Consider the following 16,984-nt stretch of genomic DNA (forward strand, 5'->3'; position numbering starts at 1 on the left):
TACCTTTAGGCAATAATATCAACATGTTCGAATTTAGTTATATTCTGTATAAGGTCTTACCAACAAATTCACTCGATGTGTCCTCTAATTTTGTTTGGATGTTTGGTTTGGACCTTAAACCTTACTTAGTCAGGAACATCCGTAACTGAAATAAATCGATGTATCGATGCTAAACAGCTTTTCGCCGGAGAACAGGATTATTATTTTTTGCTTTTTCCAGCAAAGAAAGCAAATTCTTCGAACGAGTTACTCGTAGTTCTTTTATCCGCTTCTTGATCAAGTGGCGTTTCACTCTAGCTCTGGAAGATGCGTGCGAGTCTTCTTTGATGATTCGTCAGAAATGTTGGCATCCTTGGCAAGTTTTCTTATAACGAACGTAGCACCAGCAGGTATTAAATTTCATTTGCCGAAGTTCTTGAAAATTCTGCCGCAAACTTGTAGAACATTTCGCTGAACTTATCAGCTGTTGAGCTCTCGGCAATAAAATCTAAGTGTGTAAGAGAAAAACGAACTTCCTGTTTGGACCGTTCCTAAACCACGTGGTCATATTGTGATCACTTTTTAAATGCCCCCACTCCCGGTGGTCTTTCATTGTCTATTGGCCAACCCCCTCCCTCTTGCGATTTCAACCACGTGGTCTTTTCATTTGTCGAGTTCCAAAAATTTTTTACATTTTTATTATTAAACTTTCAGTACATTCTATCTTTCTGAAATGCAAAAGCTTTTACTCTTGACTTGGTGGCAACAAGAAATTATAAATTAAATTAAGTCAGGAAAAAAGACCACGTGGTCATTTCGTTAACCCCCCACCCCCGTGGGGTGGTCTTTCGACAAACCATCATAATAAAATCGAGAGACGAGAACAATGGACGTGTTTGTATTAAAACTAGGGTGGTTTACCGGTAGTACGAAAAAACCGGTATTTCCGGTATTTTTCTTAAAATTAAAAAATAATTGTCACAATATTCATAAATCATTGTAAGGTTAACGAATGCTACCCACTCAGGTAGGCGTTACAAATCACATGAATATATTTAGACAGAAGCAACATTGAATATTATTTACTCTAACCTATTTATCAATTTTGAACCTACCAGTTCAACCACAAATTTTAGTTTGGGGCAGTAATCACAATCTTGTCTGCGAAAAAACGTAAGTCATTATTCGTTTTGTGCTATTTAAAAGTAAAACTAAAAAAATAATATATACATATAAACCTAAATTGAGGATTTATTTTTTGTTTGGCGTCTCCGTGTGCATTGCACAGGTTGCACCTAGTTACGAACAGGTTGCTCCTGATACAAAGCGTTTACAGGAGGAAATAGTCAATTAATAAAGAATTTCGTCCTAAAAATTATTGCTCCTTTTCTTGAGAAAGTGAAATTTAAATAGCTGTAGCATGGTCAAAGCTTCGTCGCCCAAACCGCAGCGAATTTTATTAGCAATAGTTCTAGCTGAGAAAAATGCTTTCTCAGGTTCAACTGAATTTGGAAGAACTATTTAAAGAGCATCAAACAGAATAGAGAAGTATTTACGTTCGATTCCTTCGAATTCGTAGATTGTAAATTTTTTTCTGATCGTCATTTCATTTTCTTCTTCATTTATTTACTCTTCTCAACATTTTCAATAATTGTTCCTCTAAGAATTTCAAATTTATTCATTAATTTAAAACTAAGTTTTGCGATGTGAAAGGAATTTGAAACAAAAATCTGTATGTTTTTTTGACTAATATAAGTTTCGAAATTATGTTCTTCGTAATCATATCACTGGATTCATTCATTAAAGTTTTCCAAACACTATTAAATTTATCCAGTGTTGTATCTGGATTGTATAACACCACAAGAGATCAAAACAAGTGGTCTAAATCATACAGAAAAAACTGGGTCGTATTGAAGCATAGGTACTCATAAATGCAAAAACATAATTATGCAGCGACACGTCCATAGATGCGACCTGAAACGCTAGGCAAAAAATAAATTTCAAATCCAAATTTCTGTATATATTTAATTATTTTTCAGTTTTATTTTTAAATAGTACAGAGTTGCGTTTTTTTCGCGGACATGATTGTCATTATTTCCCCAAACTATGATTTTCAGAATTTTGTAGTTGAACAAGTAGGTTTAAAGACAACGAGTCGCTCTTGGTTTGTATTAGCCAAAAAAAAAATGAAAATACCGGTTTTTTACCGTGTTTAACCGATTTTTATTTTTATGAATACCGAAATACCGGTTTTTCGAAAAGTCGGTAATACCGACCACCGTAATTAAAACCGAAAAGATTTTGTTTTTGGAGCAAGACACAGTCCACTCTGAATTTTATTTGAGCTATCCGGAAACATTTGCGTATGTTCAAACCGAGGACGTCCACTTCCCGGATTTCGCTGCTCAGGGCCATCCTTCAGGGACTTTTTGATGCGATAAACTGTGTCCAAATGACATCCAACAGCCTCGGTAATCTCTTTCGGCGTCTTTTGGGCAAACAGAAAACTCGTTATCACTTCTTTGGAGTACATTTTCACTTATTTGCAATGAACCGATTCTGATGCACTCAAAAGTGAATGTAAACCAACAAAACTTTAGACACACAAAAAACCCAATACTAACGTTTGAACATTTTCGCATTTTTTTCTGCCGCATACTGTATTCATTTTTTGATCGAATCGCAAAGTTCACGTGTTTTATTACGCGCGCTTCAGTAACTAACGTCAGTTTTGTTTTTTTTTTATTCTCGTTTATTTTCCGTCGGTCTAGTTCCGCCACTGTTATGGCCAATCACCGACGCCCAGGGAGGTGACTCCACACCAAGGATCCTAACTCACGACCCGTTTATTAACGGACCGGCGCCAACGGCTTTACTTCCTCATGCGATGGAAGGCGTGATCCCAGAGATTTTTCGCCTCAGAAAATCTCCCGGTGTCGGCTAGGATTGCATCTAGACCAGTTGGGTTGGTTGTGAGTGGATCACGCCACCTCACAACCATCGACATCTATGTCGGCGGTGGGATTCGAACCCAGGCGTCGAGCGTGGTTGACGGAGACGTTACCAACCACACTAGGCCCCCGCTGTGTCAGTTTTGTTGCTTATGCGGATTTTTAGGTGCAACATCGCGGGCAGGAGAGCATAACAAAATCATAACTCATCAATAACATATTTAGCTATGAGAACTCATCGTGTTATTCGGCAGATATTTACGTTTCACACATGGATATGAAAATATTATAAAATTTTGATATCATATCTCGCAATGCCTTTATAATATCTCATCAAAAGTAAGTTTTAAAGTGAAAATTGTTCGGTATTGATTTTTTATAATATATTCAGTTAGGCATTTAGTGTTCAATAACTTGATAATTTAATTTTTGTGATTTTTAATGCAAACTGTTGGTTTGTTATTGGAATATCAAGCTTTGTTATTCATATGGTCGTGGAGCAACAATATTTTGGTATTATTTTTTTGTTATTTTACCAACTATGTATATTATATTAAGATCGAAATCGAAATCTGGTTGTGATATTATAATGATATTTTCTCCTGCTCGGGATACGATCGCGTAAAAAACAATAACATATACAATATATAAGATAATCGTAAAAGTCGTTTTCTATTTAGAATATTTCCAAATAAAACTACCACTGCAAAATGTTTCTTCATGGTTCAGCAAAATACTTTGCTGAAAGCATATCAGCAAACCGCTTGTTTGCTGGATCACATCATTTTTCCCAAATGTTGCTGTAAGATAGTTCCAAAATTTACTGAATTTCATTCAGCAATTTTATTTTTACTGTAAACCAGTATTGAATTGATTAATTTAGTGAAAACCAGTAATCGATTCAATGATTCACGAAAATCCAACAAAACTATTTGCTGAACACAAAAGAGTAAATAAATGTTTGCTGGAAATCAGCGAGCAAATTGTTTTGTCAAACATTTTCACGTTAAGCTGTCAGTGAAATCCACCAAATAGAGATGGTCGGGTTTGGCTTTTTTCAAACCCATACCCGAAATTTTTTTTTCGGTTGAAACCCGAACCCGAAATTTTTTTTTGATCAAACCCGAACCCGAAAATTTTATTTTTGTGAAACCCAAACCCGACCCGAACCCAAAACTATGAAACCCGAGCCCCAGCCGAACCCGATGATTTTTTTTTGAGGGCGACTTTTTAAACCAATTTTAGGCTGCCCTGAAGCTTTGAGCCTCGAATGGTATTAAAATGTTAGTGATTTTTACAGTTGCATGAAATTAGACATCATTATCTTATGAATATTTGATATAGTCGGGTTACGGGTTTCCCGATTTTTTTTTCACCAAACCTGAACCCGACCCATATCCGACACTTTCAAAAATTTTCAAACCTGAACCCGACACTTTCAAAATTTTTCAAACCCGAACTCGACCCGAGCCCGACGGGTACGGGTCGGGTTCGGGTTTCGGGTTTGAAAACCCGAAACCCGACCATAAATATGATAAATATATGTACATCTATAGTTCAACAGTTATTTGGTTATAATGCTGTAGGTGGGTAAAAGTTTGTGCCGGAAGAAAACATGGTTCAGTTACTCTAACTGGTCAACCAGCAGAATATACTTTGCTTTGCTAAATGTACAGCAAAATTTCATTGCTGATTATTCAGTAATTGAATTCAAAATTGCTAAAATTACAGTTAAGTGCTGTCAGTTGAATGAAATTTTGCTTTACTGGATGAACAGCAAAATCTATTTCGCTGGATGAATTGCTGGTTTTACAGCTCGGCAAAATCCAGCAAAATTTTCCTGTTTCCCAGTAAAATTGATTGAGTGTGAAACAAATAAACAAAGCTTCCACTGCATAGGTATGTGCAGTGAAATTACGCACGACTTGGTAGTACATTTTTCCACAGAATCATAATTTTGATGAAGCGCGAGACATTTTCAATGCATGCGGAACACATTAGATAAACGCGAGAGATATCTCAGGGCGAAGTAGAACATTTTGTCAATACGCGGGATTATCCCGCGAAATGCGGGACGTCTGTCATAGTCACTTCTTGTGGACACAGACTTTATAGCCAAAAGTTGGAACCCAAATCCCCTGACATGCGTATTTTACTGGCGAGGAACAAACGAAACGATTTTGAAAAGCGGTTTTTATTTTCCTTCAAGTTACATCTTCAATTCAAGATGCAATCTGATTTTCGGCTTATTTATGCTCTTTTATTATTATAAGGTTTTTTATTTTAAATTCATGCCTTAAATATTTTGCATTGCCTGAGCCTAAGTAGCAGAAAAAAATGATACCCAATTTGCAAAAGATCTACTAGCATGATTGCAGCGCTAAGTTTCCAGACAGAAAATCTATTCGAATGCTCGAAGTTTTATATCTTAAGCTTATTCAAACATTGGAATAACTTTTTCCAAATCGTTCGTATCAGTCGTTTCGTACGAATCAAATATAATATGAACCTGCTCTAAAATGAAAAAAAGATCATTTTACAAAACTTACCCTAAGTTCCCTTTGATATGAGTCATAATTTTCAATAGTTTGTAATGATATAGAAAAATACCTGGGATAAATTTTATTTATCAGAAAGCTTATTTCTTCAAAGCTCTGGTAAGTATCCACTGATATAGCAACGATAATGAGAGAAATTTCGGTTACTTCTTTTAGTGTTGATTGAGTTTAATTTATCAACCTGAACTTTTTATATTCTTTGGTATGAGAGGTGATTAGAAATGTAATTACAATTAAAGTTTTTGTATCCTTAAATAACAATAACGCTGCAAGCCAATAAAATCAATATCAATCATTATCATTCACTTCTTCGCAATCAATCTCACTGGATGAATCCGTAGACATATCTTTCAGTTTACTGTGGTCGGCTGAATGCATATCACCATTGAAGAGTATTTCCGTTTGATGGTTATTACTTATTCTCGAACTTTGACCACCTAGTACACTGCTTGGGTTTCCGAAAGCTCTTTCTAAATCCGCTATACCAGAACCACTTGTAGAAGATTGTTCCTCATTAACTAATTCGGAAGGGCCAAATTTGAATGCCCCGTAGTAGCTTTCAATTGTCTCCGGGGCGGGTTTATAAAACCTAACATCCTCTTCCATTAAGATCGGTTTAAATGTACCTGGCGCTGGCAGTCGACTGAGAAAATTAGGCGGTTGAGTTGGTATACCGGATTTTTGAAAGTAGTTTACGTTGTAACCATTGTTTGTGCGACTGGCAAAAGCTCCAGATTGATTAGACGGAATTGGTTGAAACTGTCGCATCGCCGGGTGAGTTGGACCGATTGGAGGGGGTGTATTCAAAAGCAAAGACTGCACTGGAGTTGGTCCATTAGGGCTTTGACTGAAAAGCCACAATCGATCACCAACTACCATCGGCCGAGCGTAGTTTCCAATCCCTAGTTGAGAGTAGTAGTGCGACGCAAGTTGCTCAACATCAGCAGTGTACTTGCGCTTCCATTTGGTCCGTCGGTTCTGAAACCATATCTTAATTTGAGTTTCAGTCAGGTGGAGAGATTTCGCTAGTGCGGTTCGTTTAGCAACTGACAAGTATTTTCCACGCTCGAACTCGGTTTCCAGCGCTTTTATTTGAGCAGCAGAAAAAGCCGTTCTCGGACGTTTCTTTCGATCATCGCTGGTCCCTGTAAAAAAAAAATAAAACAGAATTTTTTGTTAATGACAATTTGTGTGTCATTTAAAAATTGTCAACGTACTGAGTTCTCGAAAGAAAATCTATATTTACATCAATGCTTTGCTAGGCACTAATTATGTCATTTAGAGGTTTTGGTACATTCTATTTTTCCGGCTGAAAACATTTAGTCGAAGAGCAATCAATCATTCGGACACCATTTGATCGTTTTCTAATTGCTTTTAAACCTCACGACCGGCGTTTCGGTGACCCAGTGCCGGAGACGCTCGAAAAAATAAAGCAGAATAGAATATGAATACGTATTTTTGGATTTTATGTTTTGCAGTCCGGATGAGATTAGTATCAATTATTAACTAATGTGTTCTCTACGTTTAGAAATTATTTATGTGAAGTTCTGCTTATATTTTGAAGCTTCATTTGTTCTTTTAGAATGCCCAAAAGCCACTTAAGGTAATGGTTGTGGTAAACAGAGCCGCGTGATGAATGAAAAGATGTTTTTTTGTTTTGTTTGTTTTTTTTTATTGTTGTGTTAGTCATCGACTCCTATGGAGAAGAATCCTCCCAGGGACCCTAACAAACATCCCGTTAACTAACAGAAAATTTCTTGGCGCAGTATGAAATTTGGTTTCAAGGGAGTATATAGGAAGATTTAAAGATAATCTCTTTTATTCCGAATTAAAAATCAAATCAAATTAAAAATCAAATTCCATGAAAAGTTTTCCAAGTTTGAATAAACTAGATTGAAATATAACGAAATATTATATATTTTTTTAGTAAATAAAAAGAAAGATTTATCTAATCAAATGAGAAATGATATGAGAATATAAGAATAACGAGAAATCACCTAAAAAATTAAAATAATTGCCAAAAATTTCAATATACATACATCAAAAGTCGTTTTTGGTTAAAAGGAAAATGTCATGATAATGAACGATTGTGGATGTTGTGCATTTTGTGTTATTTCCAGTGAATCATGAAAATTTTAATTACTATAATATTTTTTCCCAAGAAATACAAGTTCTGGAAAAGTATTCAAGTAGGTATACATTTCAGGTTTTAATTATTTTCATAAATCAATTTAAAATGAAATTTTAGAAAGCTGTTTCTAGAAATGAAATTATTGAAAGTAGGAGTAAAAATCGTAAGTTGTTTGTTGAAAAATTAAAATGGACTTCATCAGTAAAACACATTATTGTGAATTGCCAAGGAGATGATGAAGAAAAACAAATTTTAGACCCAATCTTGGAGAAGCCTTAGCTGTAATGCTAGATTTTTTTTGGAACTTTTAATTTGTATAAACCCATTGGAAAAACCGTGGAATGGGGTGAAATTGATCAGTGGGGTGAAATTGATCACCTGAAAATTCGTGATAAAAAATACTAATCAAAAGATATTGCTCTTAAATCAATAGGCAACGTTAACGTGTCCTCAAACGCAACTTTTGCATGATTCACGTACCTGTCAAAGTTAACCCTTGCATGCCCGGTGCAATTTTTCATTTTTCGGAAAATTCATCTAACTCAGTCAAATCAAATCAATCAAATTTGATCAAACAAGTTTCCAAATAACAAAAAAAGTTTTGAATTTACTTAAAGTAATCTTAGTTGAGGGTTAATCACGTTAAATTTGGAGAAGTGAGTGAAGTTTGATAAAAGCTTAAAAAATGTAATTTTCAACAATGATCATTCCATATCATTAAAGATATACTGATGAATTCGCAGAAAACCACAAAGATTTTAATTTCAGAGCTAGTTTTTGAGCTTTTGCAACAAACCGAATTGAAATCGGTCTAACGACCAACGCAGCTCATGAATCAAAATAAACAAATTTTAACCTGAAATACCGTTATTTTCGTTTCCAAACTAGCTGTAAATGATATCTTTCAGTACAGAAATCATCATTTATCTTGAGCATATCGAAAAAAATGCACATTGCCAAAAGAATGTATGGATTTCAATGGTGATCAATTTCACCCCAATTTACCTCATAGTACCTTATAAAATTATCTAAGTTATTTCATGAAGTAGACGATAGAAATTTCACCAATAGCCATAGAGGTTTACTAGAGCACATACCAGTACTTGTTTTTAAATTATACTATTTCGGGAAAGAAGTACATGAAACTAGTTAATTGGAAATTGTTATAAAAATTGATCAATTTCACCCCGTTCCATGGTACTACAAATATAATTCAAATGGTGACCTGAGCGTCTGTTCATCAAGATGGTGCGGCTCAAAACAGCGTCTGATCTCAATGTTCGGAGCGGCTGATCAGCGTCCGGGTGTCTGGGGAAGTCCCAACAAGCCGGCCTGCAAAGCACCAAACATTGCAAATATCGAAGAAGTAAATATGGATCAGAACAATCCGCACAGACCATGGCGAAGAAATAAGGACTACGATTGGAAACTCGGTATGGTAGTCAGAAGTACCTTCTTCCCCCGCAAAGACATCAACAAAGCCACCTGGAGATCTCTTGACTTACAAGTGGAGAATCAAATCGACCACGTTCTAATCGATGGTAAATTTTCTCAGACGTCATCAACGTTCGCACCTACCGCAGTGCGAATTTAGATGCGGACCATTACCTTGTTGCAGTATGCATGCGTTCAAAGCTTTCGACTGTGCGACAAAGTTACCCACCGTGACCAAACATCGGGCAACTACGGGATGCCGAAGTTGCACGTGAGCACGCGCAATAGTTGGAAGCAGCATTACCAACGGAAGAGCAGCTTGGTGTAGCTACTCTTGAAGATGGCTGGAGGGACATTCGATCAGCCATTGGTAGTATTGTTGTAGCGGCACTTGGTACAATGGCTCCGAACAGGAGAAAAGACTGGTTTGACGACGAGGGCAAACAGTTAGTGGAAGAGAGGAATACAGCATGAACGAGAATGCTGCAACACCAAACGAAGACAAACGAGGAGCGCTACCGACGCGCAGGGAACAGGCTAAACTCGGTCTTACGGAAGAAGAAGCCCTTGCAGGAAGATCGAGATCACGAGGCGATGGAGGAACTGTACCGTGCGAATGACACACGAAAGTTCTACGAGAAACTGAACAGTTCCCGCAAAGGCTATGTGCCAGAAGTCATGTGCAGGGACCAGGACGGTGAGGTGAAAGCAGTACTACGATGAGCACCTTGATGGCGATGTAGCAGAGGACGATGACGGAGTGGTAGTAGATCTCGGTGTACGCGCAGATGACGACAGGATTCCAGCCCCTGACCTCCAGGAGGTTAAAGATGAGATCGGTCGGCTGAAAAACAACAAAACCGCTGGAGTTGACCAACTCCCCAGCGAACTGTTGAACACGGTGTCGAACCACTGGCTAAGGCGCTACACTCTGGGTGAACAGTACAGTTAAGTACCCTCCATCCACTCCTCAAGTTGGAATGCTGCAACTACCTTGCAATCACCTACTGAACGCCGCCTTCAAGATACACGTTTGCGAGTGAGTTCGTGGGGCAATATCAAGCGGGATTTATGGGTGCTCGCGTCCTACAGAAGTACTGTAAATATAATGTGCCCACACTGATTTTGTTTATCGGTTTTAATCGGCGTATGCATACGACACAATCGATCTAGATGATTTTGAGCTCCCGGATAAACTAACACGGTTGGTTAAGTCGACGATGGATTAGGTGATGTGCGTAGTTCGAGTTTCGGGTACACTCTCGAGTCCCTTCAAATCTCGATGAAGGTTATGGCTAGGTGATGGATTATCGTGCTTCCTATTCAACATCGCTTTGGAAGGTGTGATACGTAGGGTTGGTATCGATACGAGTGGCACGATATTTAGAAGGTCTGTTCAGCTCTTTGACTTCGCCGATGACATTGATATTGTAGCATAAACCCTTGAGAAGATGACGGAGAAGTACATCAGACTGAAGGCTGAAACCGGACGAATTTAACTGGTCGTGCACGCATTGAAAACTAAGTATATGAGAGGAAGAGGATCCAGAGAAGACAGTATTTACCTTCCACCACGAATTCATGTTAGCGGTGATGAAATCGAGGTGGTACACGAGTTCGTGTACTCGGGCTCACTGGTGACTGCTGACAATGACACCAGCAGAGAAATTCGTCGATGCCTTATGGCAGCAAATCGTGCTTACTTTGGACTCCGGAGGACGCTCCGCTCGAATGAAATCCGCCGCCACACGAAGTTGACCACCTTCAAAACACTGATCAGACCGGTAGTCCTCTACGGTCGCGAATCCTTGACCATGCTCGTGGGGAGCCAACGCGCCCTTGGGGCTTTTGAACGGAAGGTGCTGCGTATCATCTGTGGTGGACTGCAGATGGAAGATGGATCATGGCGGAGGCGGTTGAACCTGGAGTTGCATCAGCTGCTGGGAGAACCATTCATCGTTCAAACGCCAAAAACGGGAAAATAAGATGGGCTTAGCATGTCGTAAGGACGTCGGACGACAACCCGGTGAAAATGGTTCCTGATAACAACTCGACTGGAACGAGGCGACGGGGCACGCAGCGAACAAGGTGGCTCGATCATGGACCGAATTGAATGAAGGCGACTTCTTCTAACAGTAAGCGACACTTCGGCCTGGAGCTGACTGGTAAGGTATGGTAAACAGGTATAATACGCCCCCCCCTCCTCTAAGAAACATCGTCAATATTGTAGTTATGGTTATCACAAACAACAAATCTTTTTTGCAGTTGGATACACTATTTAGTTGGTAATACACTGCTATCATTTTGTTTTGTAATAACTGTTACACAAAAACACCATGTTCGCGCCAAAACCCGACTCAGCTGGGCATTACTGTCATCCGTGAGTGACCAGCTGAGGTCAAAGCGACGCCGACTTGCGCGCGCTTATTTTGCGGCTTTGTTTGCCGCTCGATAATACTGTTCACTGCCCGGCAGCCTATAAAAGCGCCCTTCACAGCAGCGCCAGTGTTAGTGGTTTGTCGATAATCGTACGGTGGCAGTGCCGTCATGCTGCCCCGTTGTAAATATTGTACAAGCTCGAATAAATCTAGTTAAGTAAAGACTTGCGTTTGCGTTGCAGTATAAAAGAAAACTTATCCCTGGGTCGTAATTGCCAACTGTGATGCCAAAGGGCGAAAATAGCTCACAACGTAGGGCCGTGCGCGATCACACCATAATTTTATTAATAAATATGATTAAATCGCAAGCTTTCCAATCTACCAGGGCAAAACGCCCCAGATGCAGTATAAAATGCCCCGTGCAATATCTTCATATGCCTCAGCTCAGCACGCGAGGTGAAACAGCACTTCAAGTCTCAGAAGTAAACGCTAAAGCAATGAACATATCATTACGACTAGCGGTGGGGCATATTGCCTGGAGCAGTAGTGTAGCATTGAATATTTAAGCAAATTATACAATTTTAGTCATTTCTTTGCTTGATATGGGGCGTTTTATACTTATTTACCCTAAGTATAACTCACATATTTGAGAGAAACATCCAATTTTGAAAATTCTAAGTATGTGATTGATGTTACTAATGAAAAAACTCCTTGTTTTGAAAATCATGACTTAACACAGTTTCCCAGTTAACACAGTAACTTTTGAACCACAAGTCCAATCATTAAGGATTTGAAAAAAAATAGTTTAGAAAAACAATTAGTAAAATTCCATCAAATGTATGGTGCATTAGAAGACATTTTGCGCTGTTCAACCTCGCAATTGGTTAAAAAACCTTGTCATAAATTTGTATCTCAAAACGGCAAAATTGTTTCAAACATGCAATTCTGGTTTATTTTGATATTCAAGATACAACAATAAATCGTCTTTAAAACCAGTGCATAGTTGTTTCAATTGCGTAGGAGTGTAAATATTTGTAATAGTATTTATTTTTTAACACAAGTGAGATTTTTTTTTAACATTTTGAACATTTGATATACCACAAAAGATCAAAATAATTGTCGCAGTGGTCCGAATCTTACAAAAAAAACATTTGACATAATAAAGATTTCAAGATAAATGTATGGGTTGACAAAAATCCAAGAATAAAAAGATACATTCTCAGCGATGGTACAGCAATAAACTTGTTTTTGAAATTCACATCCCAGTAATGTGAGTGTTTTTCGTAGATTGTATAGTGTTCAACCCTTCCAAAAATGTAACAGTTAATTTTTAATGTTTAAAAAACAATAAAAAAAATATTGCCAAATTTAAGTTAAATAAACAAAAAATTAGCACTTTTTGATGTTTTTTTTTCGAATTAATCCAGATGACCAGGAGTGCATACACTAAGGTCGTTTTTTTACGCGGGTTTTTGTTACGCGGCTATTTTTACGAGGATTCCGTAATTTACGCAGTTTTTTTACGCGGATTCCGTAATTCATGCGTTTTTTACGCGGATTCCGTAATTCACGCGGTTTTCTTTCACGCGGCACATATCCCTCGCGTAAAAAGCGACTTTAGTGTATTAAGCTTTTTTTTCCTGGTTATATTATCATGGAGTGTATTCTTTGTTCAATACCTTGACGGATTTGGTGTAAATTTCAAAACATTTTGATTTGAATACAGAATTAAAATAATCCGCGTTGCAACATCAAGAAAAATGTGCAATTTTTTACTTCATGGGAACTTCTTACATATGATCCAACGAATATCTTGTTTTCCCTTCATATTCGAAAATACCTTTGATTTCACGCAAAAAGATCTAATCTAGGTTGAATACAACTCAAGTTTCAACCAGGTTAAGTTTGCATAAGTTCACGATTTTTTTTCTAATATAACTGAGATTAAATTTTGTTTAACCATCTTTGATGTTTTTAATTACACATTGCAACAAAATTTACTTTTTCTTTTCTCTTGGCTTCTATGTATGATTTTTTAATGTATTCTGACGCAAAAATAAATTTCCCACATGTCACCTTAAGGGGCAACAGTGGTGCCATTTCAAATTTTTGAGAAATCGGAAATTTACGATGTTTTTTCGAAGCCATTTTGGTTTTAAAGCCACATGATTCTCCCCTTTTTGCGGTGAGGGGGGTCGCATTCAACTTTATCGAGGACGCGATGATTCTGTCGCATAGCTGAAGCGAGATTTTTATGTTTTGACCGGTCGTGACCAAAAATGCGACCCCCTCCCCACAAAAAGGGAGGATCATGTAAAGACAAATTATTATTGCTTAAATTATCGCTTACACTCTTGATATTACATTAAACATATTTCAAATAGGTTAATCTAACGTCGAGAAGAACCTATTTTAGTATTGTAGGGGAATTTGGGCAAAATTGACATGTTACTGACATTTTACGTGGATCAGACACATATCAACCGATTCTTGAGAGTTAAAAATGGTGCCACTGTTGCCCTTCAGGTGAACTGTGTTCAAACTCTAGGAAATTTGTTTTTGCGTCAGAATACATGAAAAAATCATACATAGAAGCCAAGGCAAAAAAAATGTTGCGATGTGTGATAAAACTATGAGGCATAATAGTATTAATTGAATCACAGGTCATTCATAGTTAACGGTCATCCATAGATTATGTACGATAGATAAAATTTCTGTTGTGATAAATCCTTCGGAATGATATGAAAATGATTTAAAAATGATTTAAAAAACGCGTATTATTGAATTACCGCAGTTTTCAACGCAGATTTTCCAATTAGCGCTTCAAGTGTTGAAATTATTGGCTAAATACCACTTTGAGCTATTTTCCTAAAACCGCCATTCGCCATTAACATTAAACGCCATTAAACGCCATTAAACGCCGCCATTCGAAAATGTTGTGTTGGGTCATCTCAGTTCCGAGTATACCTATATTGGGTGATATTCGGGCTATTCGACAATCGTTTACAGTAAAACTTCTTTTTATATAACTTTTGAAAGAAAAGGAATCAAGAAGAATTGAGCTTGACCATTCATGCTTACTTCTCCTCTACAATGAAATTTAAAGATATGTTGTTAGTGTGTGTGTTTTTTTTAAGACGAAAATATTTGTTGGTGTCTATTGGTGTCAAGGGAATACATCTGAGACGAAGCGAAGGTTTCCTGGTAACTAACAATTGTGCTTACATTCACAAAACTACGTACAATTTAAAATAAAACGGAACTTTTAATGCCTAAGTCGCCTCTCAATCAATGTTCAAACTAATGAAATGTGGCCTTTCTTCCAGTTAAATGTCCCAAGATCTGATTTAGGTAAATGTAAAAAAGTAAAACGAATTTCATAAAGTGTTACTATTCACAAAACTACGGAAACATCAGGAATGTAAAATTTTTATGCTTGACTCGCACTAAATCAAAACATGAGTTTTTCTGCAAGGAAATATTTGCGGATGATGAAGGAACAACGAACATGTAATTGCTTTGAATTTTGATTTTTTGGCGAATTGAGCATAATAAACCAAAATTTTGCATGTATTATATGCAAAATTTGTATAAATTTCAAAAAGAGTGTTTTTAGCTGTTTTACTGTATGTAGAAAATCATCTTCAAACATACTTCAAACATATTCAAACATACGTAGTGTTGTGAATAATATCTGAACTTTTAGCAATAAGATACCTATTATTTTCCTCAAATGTCTTTCTTGAACATTAACAAATATTTTGATCAAATCAATCACCTATCAGAGCATCGAATTTCAATTTGGAGACAAATTGAGCCCAAATAGTCATGACTTTGCATGTTTTACGTAGTGTCGTGAATAATATCTGAATTTTCAGTAATCAGAAACCTATTATTTCTTCTCAAATGTCATTCCTGAACATCAACGATCATATCATTGAAAAAAATTACATGTCATTGTTTTTAATTCTGATTTAGAGATGGTGTTGCAAATTCCATGTGGTTTTTTGAAAAATATTCAAATTTTAAATAATCAGATACCTTTCATTTTTCCTCTAATATCTTTCCTGAACATTAACGAATATTTTACTATGAAAATCTTTCAGATCATAACTGTGAATTTAGCTTTAGAGGCTAATTCAGCATAAAAAGTCATGATTTTGCATGTTTTACTTAGTTTTGTGAATCATATCTCGATTTTTTTAGTAATCAGATACCTGTTATTTCTCCTTAAATGTCTTTCCTGAACATCAACGAACATTTTCATTAAGAATGATTCAAAATGATGAAGATTACTGACCTCAGAGAAAGAGGTAATAATATCAAGAATTTCAAGCGTTAAGGAACTCTATTTTTATATAGTAGATAGTTCTTATAAGAAATGTTGCGTACCTTCCAAATCTATAATATTTCCTGAAAAACTTTCTAGTCAAAGCATAAAAAAAATGAAAACGTTATAACCGGACTAAAGAATATGTCATAACAACAAAAAGACAATTCCAATTTTTTTCGCATTGTAATGTACCGAAATCTAATCGTGTGTTTAGGAATTTAATTTATGCATAAATCTCTGTGTTAAACGGTAAATAATCTACGAAGCATGGCTCTCATTCTTCTGTTTGTGTATTTGGTTAAATAAAAACATTTTTGTCGAGGAGCTCATTTCATCTAACTACTTAACATAATAAATAATGGCAGAATGAAGAATGAGTCTTCCATTACCGCTTGCACTTTCTTCCGACGCAGATTCACTGCAATTATCCATAAGCTCTTCATTACAACTGGAATCTGGTGAAGTTGCGTTTCCCGTTGAATATTCGTTGCTTGATTTTTCGTACTGGTCATCCTTTGGAGGGAACTTTTTTTGTAGACCAACGTCATTTGTTTCACTTTCACATTGAACTTCTTCAAACTTATGCTTTTCTGGTTTTGCCAATAAATGTTCTATACTAAAATTATTTTTCACTTTTTTGCCAGATGCACTGTTTAGTTTATTCACCATATCCATATTGCTTTGAGTTCGAGAGAAAGTGAAAAATGTTCAAACTAGCGTTGCGCGCGTGTTAACCCGAGGACGATCCAAGTTTATTTAATTTTCAGAAAGAGTTTGTGCGCCGCCTATCTCATAAGAGAAATGAAGATCTTTGCGTTGTGACTCAAGCAGGCGATCAAGTTGCCTTTTCCTCATCCACACCATCTTTCCCGCTTTTTCTCATGCTCAATCATCAATAGAGCGCTCAATCCGCTAGATTCTGCGACAAGTGAGAAACGCCCCTTAGCTGGTGTCACTTGGCGGTGGGCGTGTTTGTTTGAAATCGTTTGCATCATTTAGGAAAAGCAAGGCGATAAATCATACTAATTACTGCTCAAGAAGTGATCATCTCTCAGAGTGCGCGGGGTGTCGCTGCTAGGCATGTTTAAGGGTTCCCGACCGCATGCTGTCGCACTAATTTTCTCTGCTGATCATCACTTGCTGCTAAATGCTGGCTGATGGGTTTGAAAATATTTTTTGAAATGAAAACTGGCGCTGAAAGTGTCGTGATTGTTGGAGAT

General features: G+C 37.0%; 1 protein-coding gene across 1 annotated transcript; it reads right to left on the reverse strand.

Moving 5' to 3' along the window:
* Positions 1-5,249: 5,249 nt before the first annotated feature.
* Positions 5,250-16,499, reverse strand: LOC129723406 (ventral anterior homeobox 1a). The gene is made up of 2 exons (XM_055677604.1): positions 16,154-16,499; positions 5,250-6,633 (listed from the first exon to the last, which is right to left on the reverse strand). The coding sequence occupies exons 1-2, from the start codon at positions 16,437-16,439 to the stop codon at positions 5,777-5,779; spliced, it is 1,143 nt and encodes a 380-aa protein (XP_055533579.1). The 5' UTR covers positions 16,440-16,499; the 3' UTR covers positions 5,250-5,776.
* Between the last annotated feature and the right edge of the window lie 485 nt (positions 16,500-16,984).

This window comes from Wyeomyia smithii, chromosome 2 (assembly GCF_029784165.1).
Source record: "Wyeomyia smithii strain HCP4-BCI-WySm-NY-G18 chromosome 2, ASM2978416v1, whole genome shotgun sequence".
NCBI lineage: Eukaryota > Metazoa > Arthropoda > Insecta > Diptera > Culicidae > Wyeomyia > Wyeomyia smithii.